Here is a 20,232-nt window from a genome sequence, read left to right as displayed (position 1 = left end):
ATCTCTCTCTCTCTCCCCCCACATCTCTCCATCTTTCCACTTATCTGTCCTTCCCTTTATCTCCCCCTTCATCTCCCTGTGCTGCTGTCTCTGTGTAATGTGGTTTGTATCACTTTCTGTCAAGTCCGTTTGTTCCTATCTTTTAAGTAAATAATCTGAATGATGGATTGCAGACATATGAGGCCAAATCCCGGCACAGACCCTCCACCGCACTGTACGGTAACTGAGGTTAATCGAACAAACAAGCTAAAAAAACAAAAAGAAAAAAAAAACAGGAAACACACAGAGACCCAACCCCCCCACCCCGCTTTGCCTCTAAAAGGCAATTAACTCCACATTGATAGCTCAGCAGTGGGAGGTGATCGGTCCCGTTCTGCAAACCTCCTGATAAGAGCTGAAAGGCAGTTTTTACCCCCCAGCAGAAATGGTTTCTGCATTCACACGCACACACAAATACACAAGAACTCACACCGTACGTACACAGAATCATTGCTCTCAGGGTTTAAAGCTGTCACTCTCAGAAAGGGTCATTTTTAATGCCACTGCATATCAGTGACACATCAAGACAACCAGGAAGTAGGCCACTATGGGCGCAAATATATCGTTCATCAGTGAATGCTGAATGTGTATTAACTGAGTTTAAAAGCTGAATTAATGACACTATCAGTTATGTAATGCTGTAAACCGGCCATACATGATTTAGTAGGCCACTGCAATACCTTATTGGAAAGTAAACAGGCGATTACTCAAAACATTAGCACTAAATCCCTCACAATTAACTGGAACAACCACTGTAATTTGAGTGTATTGATCTATTGAGGATTGTAATGAGATGGGGTTAAAGATTATAGATTTCTGAATGGATGCAAGCTGGCTTTCTTAAAACATAAAATATGTGTGTTCTTTTTGAACGATTACTGGATCTCAACTGAAGCGACAAGCGTGTTCTTACCTCCTTTGACTCTCTGTAAGTGATGCCGAGAAACCCTGAGGCTATGATGGATCAATACTCACACACAGAGTGGCCTCCTGTTCAATACACAAACACACATGCACTCCATGGGCAAAGCCATGTGTTACCACACGTAAAAAATTATGTCTTTCTTTCTCAGTAACCAGTTTTAGATTAAAAAAAAAAAAAAAACCTGATATCATCATTTTAATCTCATCTGTGTAAAGCAACACCTTCATGAACCAATGAATGCTCGCTAACCTTGTCTGTAATCTGAGCTGTGTGGTTTTTAATTTTATTTTACACTGCTGTACTAAATCAGGAAACCTGCTGAGCTCTGTTATTTATAAATATTTGAATTGCTGATTAGGTGCCATTTTCCAATATTGTTTTGATAACATTTGAGATACATCCTCCTTACATATTTCCAGTTGACAGGAGGAGTGGGAACTACATCAAACAAAGTGCTTAATTTATCTCATCTTGCATTCTCTGATGCTATCAGAGGTCGAATTTCTCACTTCTCACTTTCTCACTTACCTGTGTTCAGTCTTACCGAACTATCTTGGTCTTTATTTATCTTTACCCCTCCCTTTTCTTCATATCTTGCTAGCTCCTAACCCCCTCTGCCCTCATCCATTCCTGTTGTCATGGGTAACTTAATGTTGTGTAAGCAGCAATTCGTATTGCCTTCCCAAGAGGCCAGTCTGTGCACACCTTGAGAGACACATACATGCAAAAGAATAAACTCACTGGTTCTAAAAAATATATACATCAGTGCAAGGGAACAAAGGGCTTCAACTTGGCATGATTGAACAGTTGTCCTATAGAATGTTTTCTGTGAAGCAGGGGAGGTCATATACGGTTACACTGAGATCTCTCTGTAAATGGATGCTCAGTAACAATTATATAAATGCTGTTTAAGAACCAACCCAGTTCATTTTATAAGAATAAGATAATAGTTAAAAGATCAGAAGAAAAAAGATGGATTATCCACTCTTAAAGTGGACAAATCAACTCTTGTGCAAAAGCTGCCATCACTCTAATACCTCTTGTACCTTGTTCACTTAGTATTTGACATGGATTTAGCTACGATTCTTGACACCCTCTTCACCCTTTTCCTCTATATGCTCTGTCTAGCACAGTAAATTGCACAACTGTCACAAGATAGGTTTTTTGTTAGTTAGACTACCTGCACTGAGATAAATGGGGTAGACAAAATAATTGAAAAACCTGTCTGTATAATGCTAATTAATTCAGCAACACCACAAACTTCCAAAATGACCATGAAATTGAATCAATACCTCTCTAATCTCAATAAAGACTGAACTTAAGAACTTTCATGGAGGTAGGATTTATTGCAGGACTTGTTGTGTTGTATGAGACTGAATTAGTTATAGCTAGGTGTACCTAATAAACTGACTGCACAGCTTACAGTTTTTACACCAGATGGGAAAGTCTCTCTTTCTCTCTATTTGTCATGTGATACTCCCAATTAGTTAATGGGAGGGTCACACTCACACATACTACAGATTGGCTTGTTATTACACTCAAGAATGAGATCAGCTGTCAAGACCTGGCCTTACTCCTCAGTTCACCACAGGAAGGAATGAAAAGAGGAATGATGGATCAGTTTGTGGTGAACACTGGCCAAAGGAAGTTCGGGGCACAATAGCCACAATGAGACCATTCGAGCAAATAAAAATGTCATTTTGTTCTGCGAATCGGTTTTCTGACTGTTAACTTACAGAAACACCTCTTTAAGCAGTTGCAGCTGATGATGAGGACAATATTATTCCAGTTCCATTTGTGATCACATGACACAAAGTCATAAGTGGATCATGAGTCTTCCTCAAAATCCACAACTGCACTGCCCACACACACACAGGCATGCGTGCAAAAACACACAGAGCCCCTTTCGCACCACACCCAAACTGCCTGAAAATAAACAATGACAGGAAAACCATCATGACTGCATTAACCAGGATCCTCGTCATGCGCATTCTGTGATTCTAAAAAAATCCCAAGAGCTCAATGGGCAGGGGCCCATGACAGGAAAAAAAGGCAAAAATACAATATTCTCAGAGCAGATGTCTCTTTGACAGGCTGAGAACTCCTCATTTACTGCAACAAAAATGACGTCAGCACTCAACACAGTCCCTGGCATACTGCCCCCTTCCTGGCAGCATTCAAATCACTTCCACTCATTTCGTCTCTGCTTCCTACTTTCTGTCTTGCGGTCAGTTTCATTAATTCGTTCAGCTGTCATCTATCTTCTAAATCTTGCTCTTATTTGCCTTCTCTGCCCTCTGCTGGGGTTAAAACATCTACCTGTGTGGGAACTGAACAAAAAAGGATTTTTATAATCACCCTCCAGGAAGACATTGGGTCTTCAGTAGCACAGTAAATGACCCATGTACACCATTTTATTTTATTTGATTTATCTATTTTATTTTTGTATTTTTCTGAACACAAACAAGAAAATCATCTATGTGACTTCAAGCAAATGTGTGTGACTTGGAATAGGGGTGGACATAAAACATCATCGGGTGGGCCGTCACTTAGAAATGTATGAAGTTCCATCTACATGACTTGTACTACATACTTTAAGCTGCTGATCATCACCACAATGCTTGCTTAACATTCACAAACCCAGTGTGTACACATACTAGGCTTCACAAATTTCACATTATATTGCGTTGTAGAATTCTTTTCAAATGGATTAAACTGCGAAAAATAAAATGCTTTGCAATTTTAGAAAATCTTCTCCAGAGTGCCAGCGCCCTGAGACTGGGGAGGACAGTTCACCTCTCAGCACAACATTGACCCAAAGCATACAATCAAGACACCACTGGAGTTTTTCCCTGATTGTCCTGATCAGATTTACATCTCACAGAACGTCCGTGGCAAACCTGAAGATCTCAATCCCATCTGACGGAGATTGAGAGGATCTGCTAGGAAGAATGGGATAAACTGCCCAAATCCAGGTGTGCAAAGCTTATAGACTTAACCAGGAAAACTAGAAGCAGTAATTGCTGTCAAAGGGGTCTCTAGAAAGTACCGAATTAAGGGTCTGGATCCTTTTGTAAATGAGAGATTTCAGTTTTTGATTTTTTTAAAAATTTGCCAAAGAAAAAAAAACAAAAAAAACCCCTGTACATCCACAAACACTCACACACACACATCAACACCATATTGCCCTGAAACACTGTGCTCACTACTTTTTATATTTTCTCCGTGAGCCAGGGTGTGATTTCAGATACTAGAGTGATTACATAATCAAGGGTCACATTCTTCAAGCTTTCCACTGTCAAAGGTCAGCATGTGCCTGGAGGACTAACAGTGATGGGAGGCTGCTTCTGTGCACATGAAAACACTTAGTAGTACTTTAGGTTCACTGTGCCACTGCAAAGTGATAGCAACCAAATGTCCACACTTTTGCGGAAGAAAATTAAAGATTAGATTAGATTAAAAATGTATTTCTGTACAGAGCAGGAAAATTTTCAATGTATTGCAAAATGTTTTAAAACAAGATCTTCAAATATTACATTAGTTAAATCCACCAAGCCCCTGTTCCACATTTTTTAAATGTGGAACAAGGGCAAAAGAGGTCAAAAAGACATAAAGAACATGTATTTAAGTATGTATTACACTGCTGTAAAAGTTGACTCCCTTCCTCAGGGCAGTTGTGACCATTTCTCAGCAGCATTTTACCTAACTCTGCTTCATCTATTTATTCTTGTGTATCTTCCGCTTCAAAAAAGGAAGAGGGCCTACATATAAAAACTGTTTTCACATCTCTTTACTGTGTGAACCTCCTTACAAAGATTTCCGTCTTTCTGAACCTCTAGGCTTTAACGCTGTTTTGAACTGCCCTGGTTAATCAATGACACTAATAAATAACACCCAGTCAGAGAGACCACAGCGCTGCTATCTTAGCCGACAAAGCGTTGCACTTGTTACTGTAAAGAATGTTGAACTTCTCCCTGACACTGACACTCCTAACTTCCAAAGATAGAAAACGTAATGGAGCTGATAACATGAATTTAGGGGAGGTGATATAATGTTCCATGAAGTGCAGTGTAATCGGAAACTACATGTAATGGAAAATGTATTGTAGGAGATAAAAAAAACCCCCAAAAACCTCCCAAATAGCATATCACACTCAGACATAGCCTACACTAACACATGCCAGCAGGGACAGCATGAGGTCTAGTTTGAGTTCATTTTTGGTCTTGCACTAGTCACTCGGTCCCTCCATCTGCTCTGCTGTCCCGTGTGTGTGTGTTTGAGCATATCTGCCTGTTTATGTGCATGTGCGATACTCCCTTGAGTCATTGTGTCTGCCGAGCCACTACATGGCAAAGAAACACAGGGACCAGACGCTGCGAGGAGAATTACATAAACGACACAGTGGTGCCAGGACCCCTTGTTTTCACTCTGCTGCAAGCAAATACTGGAAAACAGATCTGAGGGAGGGAAACTGAGAGATGGAGAGTAGGAGAGAGACAGATTATGTATATATATGTGTATGTGTTTGAGAGAGATTCATTCTGCAGGATGACAACGTCCCTAAACATACAGCTGGGGTCATAAAGAACTATCTTCAGCAAAAACAAGAACAAGGAGTCCTGCAACAGATGGTATGGCCCCCGCAGAGCCCTGATCTCTCCATCATGGAGTCAGTCTGGGATCAAATGAAGAGGCATAAGGCACTGAGACAGCCTAAATCCACAGAGGAGCTGTGGCAAGTTTTTCAAGATATTTGGAACAACCTACGTGACTAAATACCTTGAAAAACTGTGTGCAGGTGTACCTAGGAGAGTAGTTGCTGTTTTAAAGGCAAAGGGTGGTCGCACCAAGTCTGAATAATGAATATTCAAAAAAAAAAAAAAAAAGAAACAGAACATCTTTCTGGCTGAGATGCTATGTAGACACCATCATCTGCCACAGTAGACGAGAGTAAACTCCCACTATTTATAAGCATCTATTGAACTGTTGCAGCTGCTACATTAGAATTCATTTCTGAAGGTTAAAGTGGCTATAATCAATAATTTTATAATAACTATTTTAAATGACTTTGTGAAAGGGGTCATTCACACAGATGAAACGACAGAGAGCGATCTTCTCACTCTACAGCTGCTATCAGCCTGAGCTCATGGTTTACCTGTCAAATCTGCAACTTCACTGCTTTGGTTCACTGTCACTGCTCTCGCAGCCTCATTTTGGCCACAGCAGACATGTTCTCAGAGAAAAAGACCATTGAACACTACCTGCTCAACACCAAACAGCAGACAGACACAGTTTGCCCCTAGTTGGTGAGCACAGTGGAGCATTTATAAGCGAGAGTCTGATATTTCCCCCACGGAGTTGTTAGAGAGAGTAAAAACAAAGCTAAAAGGACAGAGATATTGGACTTACAGTTACCAGGTGGCAAGGGACATGACTCCAAATGAACAATGTTTCTTGGTAAATGCTGGATATGTAATTAAGCAACTGCTTCCATGTTTGCCATACTTAACTTAAAACTTGATGATATGTCAGTGTCCTGTTGACAACTTGTTTCCACTGCCCCCAAGAGGCCAAGAAAATTTTCAGTTTTTGCAGGTTGGAAGAAAGGCAAAAGTATGTGTCCATCATTTAATGTTTTTTGGAGTTAGCAGGATTCTAGTTGCCAGCTCTGTAGGTTTCCGCCTCTACTGGGCTAGTAAAGCAGCAAGTGCTTTTGGGTTTTGTTTTGCATAATCTGCAGCTGCTGGTGGAAAGTGCTGTAGATAACAATTTATAAATCTTCAGCATTCGAAGTTAACAGAGCAGACCAACTGAGTACAAACAAGAACGCTGATGAGCAAGACTGAAGAGAGAGGTTTTGGAGTTTGTCTGATCTGTAGGGTAGTTTTCCAGTGGCTTGTGGCTGCTGTACTAAGTGTGCCTGCAGGTGGCTGCTCTCCATGCCTATTTGATTGCATTTAAAAAAAAAAAAAAACTAGTGCAGTGTGTGGAGAGGGACAGAAACCGCAGGTTACATCACCCTTTAACTCTGAGCAGCTCCTGCCAAATTCAACTACACTGCAGGTCATTAAATCATTCAAGATTCATTTCAGTCTCTTCTCGTGTCCTCTCAGCCTCCTGTCTCGTCAGAGCTTTTCAGGCTTTCTGTTGCCTAAGACTTTATTTGTTAACCCAGACCCAGCTCATCCTTTCACAACCTCTGATTTCAAAGCATATAGTGTTTATTACTAAATGAATGTAACTTGTACATGTATAATCTTGTTGAAACCAGTTAAGCGCCCTCAATTACAGTTGCTGCACACTACATGCTGTCCCAGTCACAGGGCTTGCAGTAAGTGAGACAGTTGGTTTCCCGTCCAATGAGTAGTGATTCATTCCTGCAGGGCCCAAACCACTCCCTACTGCCAGCCCATTTCCGCCTGCTTTTATATTTGGCGGTTGTCCAGAACATTCCTGTGTTATTGCTCTGGCTGAGTGCTCGGGGTCTACAGAGGAAATACAGAGACAGGTACACACATGCACACAAACACGCATGAGTACCTAAAAACACCATACTGCCTCTGCCTATTTTCCCCTGCTTGCTCCATTTTCCTATCCCCGCCCCCCTGCAGAAAGATGGGGTCTCCTCACAGCTGGAGGTTACTCCTGTTGTCTGAACAAGTGAGCCAGAGCAGCCAGCTATCCCACACTGCCACAATTACAACATACAGTTGAGCAAGACACAGAAGAACCATCAGCTGACAGGTCATAATGACAATCTTGACCTGCCTCACAAGTCTTCATGAGTCAATTAAGGTCTAAGGACTGAATGAAGTTTTGAGACATCAACAGTAGAAGGGTGCCTTTTACAAATGCCACAGTCACTTCACAACTACTTTTTCTGTTTTTTAAGTTCATGAAAAACTGTAACAGCACATTAACATTTGAAGAATACAGTACTCACTTACAGTATCTATTCATTTTTAATGTTTGTTTCCTCCAGAGGCTGTATTTACTTCCTTTCTCTTCAGAAATCAGCAAAACATGTAATTTGCCAAGGGGTGCCAAAACGTTTGAATACAACTGTGTTGGGCTGATGTACTCTGATGATTCTGGTATTCCACAAAATACATAAATGTGTATTAAAAATTGTAGGTTTGAGGACACACCTAAAATCACTATGACATCCTAGCAAATCTGGCTAATGGTACCAATGTGAAAATAAAACCTTATTCTGCTGAAGGAAAACACAAGTTGCCAAGTGACTGCACTTGTGAAAATATAAGTACTAAGTAAATCAGAGGTGTCCAAACTGTTCCACAAAGGGCCGTGTGGCTGCAGGTTTTTGTTCCAACCAAGCAGCAGCACACCAGACTTGACTCATTTAATCAACTGATCTCAGTCTTCAGACAGTTGATTGGTCAAACTGTGTGCTCTTCATTGGTTGGAACAAAAACCTGCAGCCACACGGCCCTTTGTGGAACAGTTTGGACACCCCTGAAGTAAACTGTATAGTGTAAATGCTACATGCTAAATAGCTGCAGTTGGTGGAGTTAATATTTCACAAGAAAGAAGATTTATTGCCGTAATTCACTGAGGGTTACATAAACAACTCAAAGCGCTAATAAACTGATTAATGAATTTCACATTTAAGCTACAAACCAATTAATTTCTGCCAACATGAATCCAGGTCATGACACCGATTCTAGTGAAACCCAAAAAAAAAAAAAAAAGTTTTGCAATAGAAGCTGCTCAGCAGTCTTTCTAATACAGTAATAAGAAACACTTCATCATCTAGTCTGTTGCAAGTTATTAGAAATGAATTTATGTTTCTCAACACTGAACGCTGACAGTCTCCTGCTGCTTCAGAATGTAGTCTCTTATTTTTTAGCCACAGCCAAGTATAATATAAAAGCAGATGGTAATTAGCACTCATTGAATTTGAGCTACCATTATACCTTGGCTGTAAATCAGCCCAAGCCACAGCTATGCATTGTTAATCAACTAAGCTGCCCTCCTGAGGCTTTATTACAGAAGCCTTCTGATGAAGCTCCAACGTTCTGTGCTGATTGTTTGCATTTGCTGCTATGGCCAACCTAATGTGTTGATCTGGACACCTGAGAATTAGACAGGTGTGTGATAAAAGCGTAGTATCATGACATTCACAGTGTCGGTCAAGCTGTGACAATATTAGAGTCTAATCATGAAGCCTTCTAGTAATTTTAAAAGGAACCACGTCATTGGTGTGATTGGCATGCCACCGCAGAGGGGTCAGGTAAAAGTGATACAGCGCAAAAAGTAGCGTTCCAGCATAACACTACAGTGCCCAGTTGAATAGGTGCAAGGTCACTTTGCAGGTAGAGGACATTGTACTAGCATTGTGCTAATTCTGCTGCTTAACTTTCACTTGAGACAGAAGCTGAACACATAACTTTCCACGGTTGAAAAATTCTGCAAAAAGGAGTAGATTCTACTGTGCTGTGCCTTGGCACCTGGTAAAACTTTAACCAGGTGAAGTTTCAGTGGTTCATGTCACATTGTCATGCCAGCATGATACTGCCCCACCAGCATAGCCCCCAGCGTTTTGTTTATGCAGTGCTATTTTTATTTTTGGACATAGCCTTTTTGCATATTTATTGGGTTTTCAAAACTACTTCAATACTTCGAGCAAGGCAATATGTGTATTTTATAATATTTTAGATATTCAATGACCACCAGCTTGTGCGTGCGTGTTTAAGTTGTAAGTTATTTAATTATGCTATGTGTACAATGGTAATAAAGGCATTCTATCTTCTATTGTATTCTATTTAACCACTGTCCAACAGATTAGTACTTGTTCAATGGGTATTCGAGTCTTGTGCATTTGGGTGGAAAAACATAGTTTCACCTTGAAGAATGGATTCACAAGTCTGTATTAAAACAATACTAACCCATATTGAAAGAGTTATTGGTCAATGTAATGAATCTTATTTACCATACTGGCCCTGAAGAAAGCTCTTCCTAATGTGATTCCAATGTAACAGATGAGGGAACAAAAGTTATATGGCATCTATTGCAGCTAATATAAAGTTTCAGCAGACTAAGTTAGTCAAATTAAGATTTTACAAGGTTCCAGTCTTTTGAGTAGGAAATTCCTTTTGTGTTACTGTCCCTCCTCCGCAGCTTAGACAGGAAACCGTCCACAACAAGGGAATTACACACAATCAAAAGCCAAGAACTCTGAACAGGGGCTAACTGAGACTGATGATGCTCATTAGCTTCAACTGAAGTTAAAAATGTATTTTTTCCATGGAAGGAGGACTGCAGATTTTGTCCCCCAGTGCTTACATTAAGATCTTGTTTGGAAGTGACCCCTTCATGGTCTCTGTGGACAGAGTTTCTATGTTCAGATGAGAATTGTTTTAAGACAGGCTTGGAAAAAAGATAAACCTATTGTTTACATATAGCAACAGGCTTACTTTATTTGTATTTGACAGCACTGATTTGGTTCTTTGAAAAATTATCCCAGGTTTCGCAGGGAAAGCCACAGGGTTATTTACAAAGAAACAATTGCAGATACAAATTTATATTACTTTATTCCAAAATAACTGAGTCTTTTAGTCCCACGTGCAGTCAACTAAGGTCTGTATAGAAAATCACAGGTTATCTGCACTTGTCCAGAAGTAAAGTTTAGAGTATATTTGCTTTCATTAAACACTTACTGTGGGCAAACTTTAAAACAGGTGCAGTCATCACATTCATGATCCCTATTCATCAGCAGTACTCCACACGTCATCAGCATTGTTATCAACACTGCCTTTTGGATTAAGCCTCTCTGGCATCATCACTGCTGTGCAGCAGCACATCACAAGTTAGAGTTTGACTGCTCTCAAACACATGACCAAAGCAACCATGGTAACAGTCTCAATAACAAAGGGGGGCCCAGACCAGGTCAACAAAGACTGGGATTCTCCTGATGGATGATTAGGTTACATAAATGATTAGTGCCTCGACACAAGACCTTCAGTCTGCCTGTGAAATGACTCACAACTCTCCATGTAAACACTGGTACACCTCCACTGCACTCAGCTCCACCATCTGTCTCTGGTCAAATATGCAGACTATATGGGTTGGACATGGGTCATCTTACAGACAACAGTATAAGACATAAGAGTAGGGTCGCTATGTGTGTAGGGATCACTTCTGGATCACCTATGGTTGCTATGTCTTTCTACAGGTAGGCCAAACAGACTTCAATTACAGTTACAGTATCTATGTCAGAAACAGGAACTTAGATTGAGGGAAGCTGGAGTCCTAAGTACAATGTGCAATATGGAAACTGAAGAAGAAATATGTGTGAAACTCTTGCTATATAGGCTCTGAGAACTAAACATACAGAGGAAATGGCAGATATTCTATTTTTCACGGGTTGCATAAAAACATTTGTACAATAAATACACCAAATAGCAAGTTAACACACAACTACTGAGGATAAAAGAAATAAAGAAACATTTATGCCATTACAATTTATTATCATGCTACATTTTTAGCATTGTTTTTCCTTGTGAAATAAAAGAAAAAGAAATGGTTTTCATTCTGTGTGTATAGTACTTAATTAAAATGAGAAGGAAAGTGGATTAATTGTTCAGCATTTTGCCTGTGACAGTGAACTGCTGTGGCTGACTGTCCAAACAAGAACATTAGAAACACCTTCATCAAACACAGTGACATAAAGACCTAAAATAACTGGATGCACTTAGATCTCTGTGTACACACTGTCTAGAATTTTCCATGCAGTAGAGGCTATTAATTCAATGGGTAGGCCAAATCAGTGAATCGAAATCATTTAAATGTGTATTTAAAAAAACAAAAAACAAAGCTAGGTGTCACTAGGGTCACCAAATAGACCCTGCCTCTTTAGTAAAGGGAGACATACCCACGCGTTAGTCCATAGCGACTGTCTTTGACTTAGTTCAAATACTGTTCACACTGAACAGGAGACTCATCTAATGTTTGCTTGTTTATACCCAAGTAAATATTACAATGCATTGGCACCAACAGGTCTAAAGCATTTGTTCAAACTTGATCCTCAATGGATCTGTGAACAGCATGTTGTTACATTTTAGGTCAGACTAATCTCTTGTTTTCCACTATTGGTTAGGCAATTAGAAATATCCACAAATATACACTGCATTGTCTTGAAAACACTGGCTAAATTTGCTCCATAAATCCAGGTGTGCAAATAAAAGCAAGAATTTAGTGTCTCTTGTATGCTGCAATAACAGTGGAAAGAATGTACATTTTACAGTGTCACAATCAAAACAGTTACATAATCCATGTCCCTTTCAGGGAGACGCTCAGTGTTCCTGCATATTCTAGTAAACCATGTTTGGAGTGTACAGTAGGGGCGTGTGTCTGTGTGTGTAATAGGGGATAGCAAGTAGGGTATCACACGGTCAATGAAAGGCCTTAAGAGGATTGCTCATGCCACTGACTGACTCACAAGGTGCAATGAACTCGCACTCTATTGATGTTTAACTAAATTTCTTTGTTAATAGAGAATTTAGAGTCACATATCCTTGGACTTTGCACTCACATTTACAATACAGCAACGTAACAGACTACCGCAGCAGAAAGATTTACACAAGTGTAACAGGTCTGGACGGAAGCAGAAATAACAATTTTGACGTGTTTATTTAAACAATGGGGTAAGTGTTGTTCTGACCTGTCAGAGCTAAAGAGCAAGAAAAATCTGGCATTCTTTGAAGTTATTTATACTACTTGTAATGACCTGTTTACAGTGTACAGATGTCCCAGACAAAGAGACTGTCCATGGCTCTGTCCCAAAACACAGTGTAATGACTGTGTCATTTGGGATTTGTTGTCACCCAGATCATCATGGGAACAAGGGTGGCATGTTTCTTTGGTTGCCGTGACAATAAAAAGGAGTCAGTCCTGGATGGGAACAAGCCCTTAAGGAACCATGGCAACTGCAGTGAAAATGTCAAACGGCAGATCTTAAGTGCTCAGCCGGAGGAATTTCAGTGACTGAGCTGCTGGGCATCCAGCTTTCTGTATTTTTCCTTTCATTCTGATTTTATACACTTTTAAATTCATTATTACTAAATCAGATATGTTCCATTTTTAAATGGCTGGAGAACTTTACAGAAGTTAAACGGAGAGGCTGCATAATTTAATACTATGTAGTATGCTTGTTTATTCACAATGGAATCTGAGGCAGCTTGGCACTAAGTTAATATTTCACCCTGACTATCCCTAGCCTCTGGAAATTAGCCTTAGGAGGCTGGCTGGATTGAGCTAAATGGATGGATCAATTAAGCAGCAGAAGGAGGGTGGGGGTTGGGGGTTGGAGATAGCACTACAGCAGGCCTTGAGGATCACAGATGGATGACTTTAAGAGTGCCAGAGAGGCACGGCTGCATTAATACATCAGCACCAGCACAGAAGCAGCCAGCCCACCAAGCACACATGGGCACAGGTATTGCCTTAGAAACCAACACTTATATGCACATACATACAAACCCACTCCCTCACCACTGCAGTGCACAAAGACACCGCTATTGCCACTGCTGGTGAATTTGTGCTGGACCCTGGCCAATGCTGAGCACTATGGTTACCACTAACAATGCCATAATTTCTGATGCCTATAAACTTGTGAAGAACACCAACTTTACAAGACTAGGTTAAACTACAGCTAGGAGTGATTTAGGGTTTATGCTCCTCTAGCATAATGAACAAAAGTTCAATGTGCAGGAAGTTAAACACTATGTCCCTCTCGTCAATAAAGCTAATGATTTACCGCCATTAAGCCGGGCAAGGTAACAGGTTAGCATCTAAACAGTGTTGTCACAAAAATGATTATCTCAGGCATGGCTAGCCAAATGTGGTCTTTTTCATTTCCTTCTGTTGCAAAGCAGCAAACATATTCTGTCTGATCTTTACAAGTACCTTCCCACTTTAATGCTTCTCTACCTCAAGCGCCAGTTTTTACTCAAATTAGGATTCAAATGTCCCTGGGCTAAAGCAACCACTCATTGTTATGCTGGAAAGTCAGCTTTGCAGAAACTGGCTGTACAAACAAACAGACACAGAAGTGGATGGACAATCAGAAATGTGCGCACTCATCCGCAGCTTGGTGAGTGTGACCAGAGGAAATGTAAAAACTGCTCTGGGAAAACAGCCCTCTCCAAAACACCCTGGATAAAGAGCAGCCAGGCCCAGTAGCAGTGACCAAAAAAAGTACTGTGCCATTAGGACTGAGTGTGCACAGGGTGATAGCACAGAACTGGTCTGCGATATCTCTGCCATGAAAGTGATGACAAGATACAAGGCCAGCAAAAATCAAAAACATGGTCCTTCTGCTTGTCTCCACAAATTAATCCCTTGTGGCAGGGCAGGAAGAGTGAGACAGCATTTAACATTAAATTATCAAACTAAATAATACATTTGATTGGAAAACTTTTACAGTTGGGACCAGGCATCAAAGGATGACTCAAGGCATGTAAGTCAACTATGATACATCACTATATCTATGTAACTGAACAATAACCCTCAAATGCTGAAAACATTATATCTGTTTTTCAGCCAGCAGCAGTCTTATACTGCATTATAAAGTGCCTTTATGGGCCATAAACTTCAAAAGGCTGAAAGGTTCAAAAAGGTTCAAACCTAAAATGTATTTAGCTAAGCAAAGATACACCTCTGCCTCATTACTCCAAGAGAATTTATTGCTATACTAACCCTAGTAACCTGCCTTTATAATATGTTTGTTACTTTGTCTTTTAAAGACATTTAAGTTTTCTCTAATTGTCTTTCACTATTTTAGGCAAAAGACATGCAGCTGAAAATGTTGTATAGCAAGCTGTAACAGCAGAGTAGGAACATTACAGGATGTTTTAGTTTAGCAAAGGCTGAAGTTCACATAGGTTTTATCCCAGTACTTTAGGCACTACTTCAGTGAGCCACTTTAAACATCTATGGCAGGAAATAACAATATAACAACAAATTTTGTCAGCTATTTTATATTTTTTGTTTTATGGCAACATACTTTATACGCCTATGATTTTCTTTTCATTCTTTCATCAGTTACAAAGGCATATTCTAAAAAGTCTGAAAATATGGGACAGACAAAATTGCACTGGGTAGCAGATAGCATGTTTATCATTAGTTATTCTCAGCATAATAGTTGCTGAGAAAGCAGACTGGTTTGAAAAAAATGACACCTGCTGATCTACAATTATTTCCTGGCTGTATGAGCAGGAGGTGTGCTTACATCCAAAGACACTGGCTATCATTTTCTTCTGAAACATGTACTTACTTGCAGTCTACACCCTCCGTAGTTTTGTAGAAATAGTGACGAAAAGGAATGTGTAGGTGTCAATAAACTTTGGGTTAGCAAAAGGTACTGTAAGGTCGCTTCAAAACTAAATGTCAGATTACTAAGAATGTAAAAACAAAGCCTATATTGCTGTTAGCAAAATGGTTTGTTGCTACTTGTGGAAAGGTTGCAACTCCTTATCTCATCTTTGTACAAAGTATGCACAATACTTTAAAGCTTCTTTAAGACGCTGGTGAATCTCTACATTCCTTATTAGTTATGTGTCTGCATTGCTTCACACTGTGAAGCAGCTTGAATAACAGTGTAAAAACTCTGTACCGGCTGTCAGCAGGCCACACCTTGAAATATATAAGGGACATGCTAAGCTACAGATGGGTGACAAATTAATGGAAAAACAAAGAGAAAGTCTCTCAGTAAGGTGCTGGTCCACCTTGAGCCTCCATAACAAAGTCAATGTGCCTTGGCATCGACTCTCCAACACAACTCAACACTAATTTTCATACTTTAATTCAGTGTTTGTCAGATTCAGGTTTGTCACTCATTTGCATACACAGTTTTACAGACAGGTATACACATGCTTCTCTCTCTCTCTCTCTCTCTCTCTCTCTCTCTCTCTCTCTCTCTCTCTCTCTCACACACACACACACACACACACACACACACACACACACACACACACACACACACACACACAAACACACACACACACACCATTCTGATAGCATGAGCCTGGTCTCCAGAGACAAAGGGAAGCACCTGGCTTCTTGTCTCCCTTGCTCTCTCCGGATGTGTAGGTGTGTGTGTGTGTGTGTGTGTGTGTGTGTGTGCGTGTGCGTGTGTGTGTGTGTGTGTGTGTGTGTGTGTGTGTGTGTGAGAGAGAGTGTGTGTTTGCATCTGTGTTCAAACCTATAAATAGAGCTTGTGTCTTCCCTAGCTCTCGCTCCAGTGGGATCCTCTCATGTTTTAATTAAATAAACTGCTGCAATCAGGCCCAGCTGTGCCCTGCATCCCCAGCCTGCATCAGTCAGCATCCATGCTCAGGGGCAACATAGAGGCTGGGGTGTCTGTGCATATGAGTACATGGAGTCAGAGAAACTGAGAGAGAGGCAAACAGGGAGGGAGAGAGAAATGGACTAAGCCATGAAATTGGGGCATTCTGCACTGAAGCCACCTGGGTATCACAGGAAGCCCTGTTCAGGTGCTCTGGATGGGTTCCCCGATGTGCAAACCAGCAGAAGGAAAGGAGCTCGGCTCATCCCTTTCATCCTTCCTTCTCCATTTCCCCCTCCTCCTCCCCTTGCCCTTTTCCATTTTTCTATTTTCTCTCTTTACTCTGAATTATTCTGCTAATTCTTTGCAGTGTCCCCTTCTATATGACCCCTTTCAGCAGATCTGCTCACATTCAAAGTGTGGCTGCTATAACCCAGCTGAGGCCCAAACTCCCATTTGCTAAGATAGACAGTATAGCCTAATGCTACAGGAGGATGGGAAGAGTCTGTGGTTAACTTAACAAACATTTCACACTGGGAGACAATAATGGCAATAGGGAATGCTCCAATTGTCTTTCTCATATACTCTTAATGGTTTAATTTATGGGCAATGCAGCTACAGTACAGTAAAATGAGGGCTCCATTAGTGTCTTTGAAACCCACTCTGACAATTATCCGTCTTCCCCTGCTCTTAAAGAGGCAGATTTTCAGACTTATAGCATGGTGGTTAAAGTTACTTACTGGAAATAATATTGATGTATGCACATTAGCTCAAGCTACGACCACAAGGAAGACATCCCAGCAAAGTTGGGACAGTACTCAATACTGCGTACTGTAGGGCACAACATGCCCTATAGAATGCATTATATTGTACTTCTGATGCTTGGTTTATCTCTCAAACTCTGTATCACAGAACTGTTTTCTGTCGAGTAGGTCCACTATACCGAGTAATCTGACAGGAGATTCTGAGTTGTGGTTTAAAATGATTTTGTTAACTGGCCCCATTTGCTACTGTTTGCCTTACAAACTGCTGCTACTCTGACCACAGGAGCTGAAACCTAAGCTAATGTCAATGCATCATACCACCATGTGCCAAAAAACTGGAACTATTCCTTTTGAGCACGATCTCCCAATACCCACCTGATTTCCCTAGTTGGGCTGCTAGAGCTCACCCAGGCATCCCAAGTGTAAAAGACTAAACTGTAGCTTTTAGTAACAGCAGCAGAAGCCGCCTTGCTCCTGGTTACCATGTATAATTAATGGACTGGTGCTGCTGGTCCTTGTTCTGTTTCTAACCCCCAGTAAGCCACATGGCCATTACAGCCCTACAATAGTCCAAATCCAGGAGGATGGATAGTGCAGCTCTCAGCCAGTTACTAGACACCATCCATAGTGCAGCTGGAAAAATAATGAACAAGTGAATGAAGAATTATTTTTACCCCGGTTACTTAACAATTTATTTGTTTATTTGTCTCACATTTAGAGGACTCATTGCTCTCCATTATTGGGACTTACACAGACTATTCCTGTCAGTAATGTGTCCTCCATATGAGAATTGATTTAATTATTGATTAAGTTGTCCACAGCAGGTAAAAAGCGTGAATGGATCAATAGCCATTTTGATGACTAAGAAGGACCAGCTTTCTCTTTGATGTTTTAGAAAGGCTACACTTGTATGACAAGAACACTATTTCACTCATACAGCCCCCCTCCAAGTCCCCCACCCCCACTCCAACAATGACAGGCTCTCATTTTTGGCAGTCAAAAGCCCTTACCTATTGACCTATTGAAGTGTGTAGGAAATAAAAATGTTTTTGACTTGCTTCTGACAACTTGACATTGGTCAGTTAGTGTATTAGTCGTTACTGCCTCATATGATTCATGCCCTCTTGCAGTGTATTGTTTTTTTTTTGTTTTTTGTTTTTTTTTAAAGGTGCAGATACTGTGTAACAATGTTTTAAGGAAGCCCAACTTCAGCAAGCACAACAGGATATCCAACCAACAGTGGCTAAAGCAGTAAATAGGAAAAGGTCAGAGTAGCCAAATTTTAACTGCACCCTGTGTTTCCTCAAACGTTTCCTTGTAAACTTTTCACTTCAGTTGCCGAAAATATAAACAACCACGTTATTGCTGCTCATTTGAACATTCACCAGTGTTCTTAAATCCACCCATTGGAAATTTATTACAGATATGGTTGGCACAGAGTCAAGGACAGAGCCAGGTGAAAGTCCTAGTTTTACAATGAGTGCCATGCATCAAGATAAGCTCTGCCCATTTTCCTACAATAAAGTGACTGATGTCTGGACATCACATGGGTGATAATGACCAAAAGAGTAAGTATTATCGGCCCTACAAATCTAGGCTGATAGGATGAGTGGACCCTGGCCTGAGCTAGAAGGCCTCCAAAAGAGGATGGGTGATATACTCCTGGGGGCTGAGGTATCTACACACACATTCAATGAGTGAGACAAAGAGTGACAGAATAAAGAGAAGGGAGGTGATGATGAGGCACATTTATGAATTAATAATAAGAGGGATTCAGGACATGTGATATTGCACAACTACATGTGACTTGCAGTCAGCTAATGGTTGAAGCAATGACTTGTTTATCAGTGATCTCTTGGCCCAGGTTGACACTAAAAATGTGACTCGGGCCTATGGATCCATGACTCATGACACCACCTTTGACTGTCCAAAAGCCCATTCAGACAGGGTAAGGCTTGTGACATAGACATGGTTCAACTTTGACCAGTCTACGGATGCCAGCAAGGAACCCAAATTATAGCCAAAATACCGTATTTTGCCTGTGGCCCCAGTCGCTACTGTAAGCATTATAATCATAGCTGTTAGGCCTGCTATGATCAGCATGATTATAGTCGTCATGATGCTCATTAGTGGCAATATCACTATCATGGCCAGGTACATGGGTATTATAGGATTGAGTTTCAGCATCGAGCTTAGTCTCATCATCGATTGGGAAGAGATCGAGGCTCAGCAGAGGCGCATGGCCCCATCGCTTGTGTACACTCCCAATGGCAAGCCGAGCTGTCACACATGACCTAACCAGCCCATACAAACGCCCTCACTTCATCCTAACGTCTGTGTATTTCGAATAATATCATCAGTTTCATATCACTTACCGATTCCGGGTGCTGAGTAGATGAAGTACAATGCGGAGGTGGACAGTGAAAAAAGGAATAAAAGCCCAAGGAATGACCTTCTCCGGAACCGCAAATGTGTCGGCATTATACAGGCAGCAAAAACACACACACAGGCACGTTTGCGTATCTACAACGACGACAGACCGGTTCCGATGTGTCCAGATGAGAGAGCCTGTAGTCCGCGGACGGTCTGGGTTAAATGAGCCGAGCGGAGTGGTCGGTCTGCGGCAGCGGTTGAAGAGGCAGTGGACTAGGAAGTCAGTCTATTTCCGCGGCAAGTCGACAAGGGGAGAATACCTCCAATATTCAATCAAGACATTCAAAATCCATTCCTGAGAGGATGGCTTAGGTTTTAGTTCAGCGTATGCCCGATGTCGACTGACAATGACAGCGCGGTTAAACCTGGCCTGGTATTTTCAGTGAGAGACCATCATCTGGCTCACACGCTACGTCGGTGAGGGTGTTCCGCCGCTCCAGCGGTTTGCCTGCCTGCCTGCCTGCCTGCCTGCCTGCCAGCCCTGTGGATGGAGCAGCCCCACTGCAAAATGAGCAATACCTCAGAAGTGGGCGTTAACAATACTCGGCAAACATGTACGTGTCCACGGCTTATTACAACGTAACCTGGCGACCAAAAGTTCGTAGCAACGTAGTCAGCGACATCGTCTCAGCGCAAAGAATATGGCATGATAAAAAAAAAAGCTAAGGAAAATAAATTAATTAATAATCAGAAACTGGCTATTTAGCTTAACTGTCCGACAAAGTTAAAATGCAGTAAACATGTGGTCGAAACTGAACTGAAAC

At 41.1% G+C, this 20,232-nt stretch overlaps 1 protein-coding gene across 1 annotated transcript in view; it reads right to left on the bottom strand.

Annotated features, from left to right (window-relative positions):
- The window catches only part of b4galt5 (UDP-Gal:betaGlcNAc beta 1,4- galactosyltransferase, polypeptide 5), a 30,983-nt gene extending 11,040 nt beyond the window's left edge, over positions 1-19,943 (bottom strand). The window contains exon 1 of the mRNA XM_041046690.1: positions 19,411-19,943. Within this exon, the coding sequence (XP_040902624.1) occupies positions 19,411-19,516 (106 nt within the window). The 5' untranslated portion in view covers positions 19,517-19,943. The remainder of the gene's footprint in view (positions 1-19,410) is intronic.
- Positions 19,944-20,232: the final 289 nt, after the last annotated feature.

This window comes from Toxotes jaculatrix, chromosome 2 (genome assembly GCF_017976425.1).
Source record: "Toxotes jaculatrix isolate fToxJac2 chromosome 2, fToxJac2.pri, whole genome shotgun sequence".
Lineage (NCBI taxonomy): Eukaryota > Metazoa > Chordata > Actinopteri > Toxotidae > Toxotes > Toxotes jaculatrix.
The sequence above is the reverse complement of the archived record's forward strand: the minus strand, read 5'-3'. Positions and strand labels throughout refer to the sequence as shown.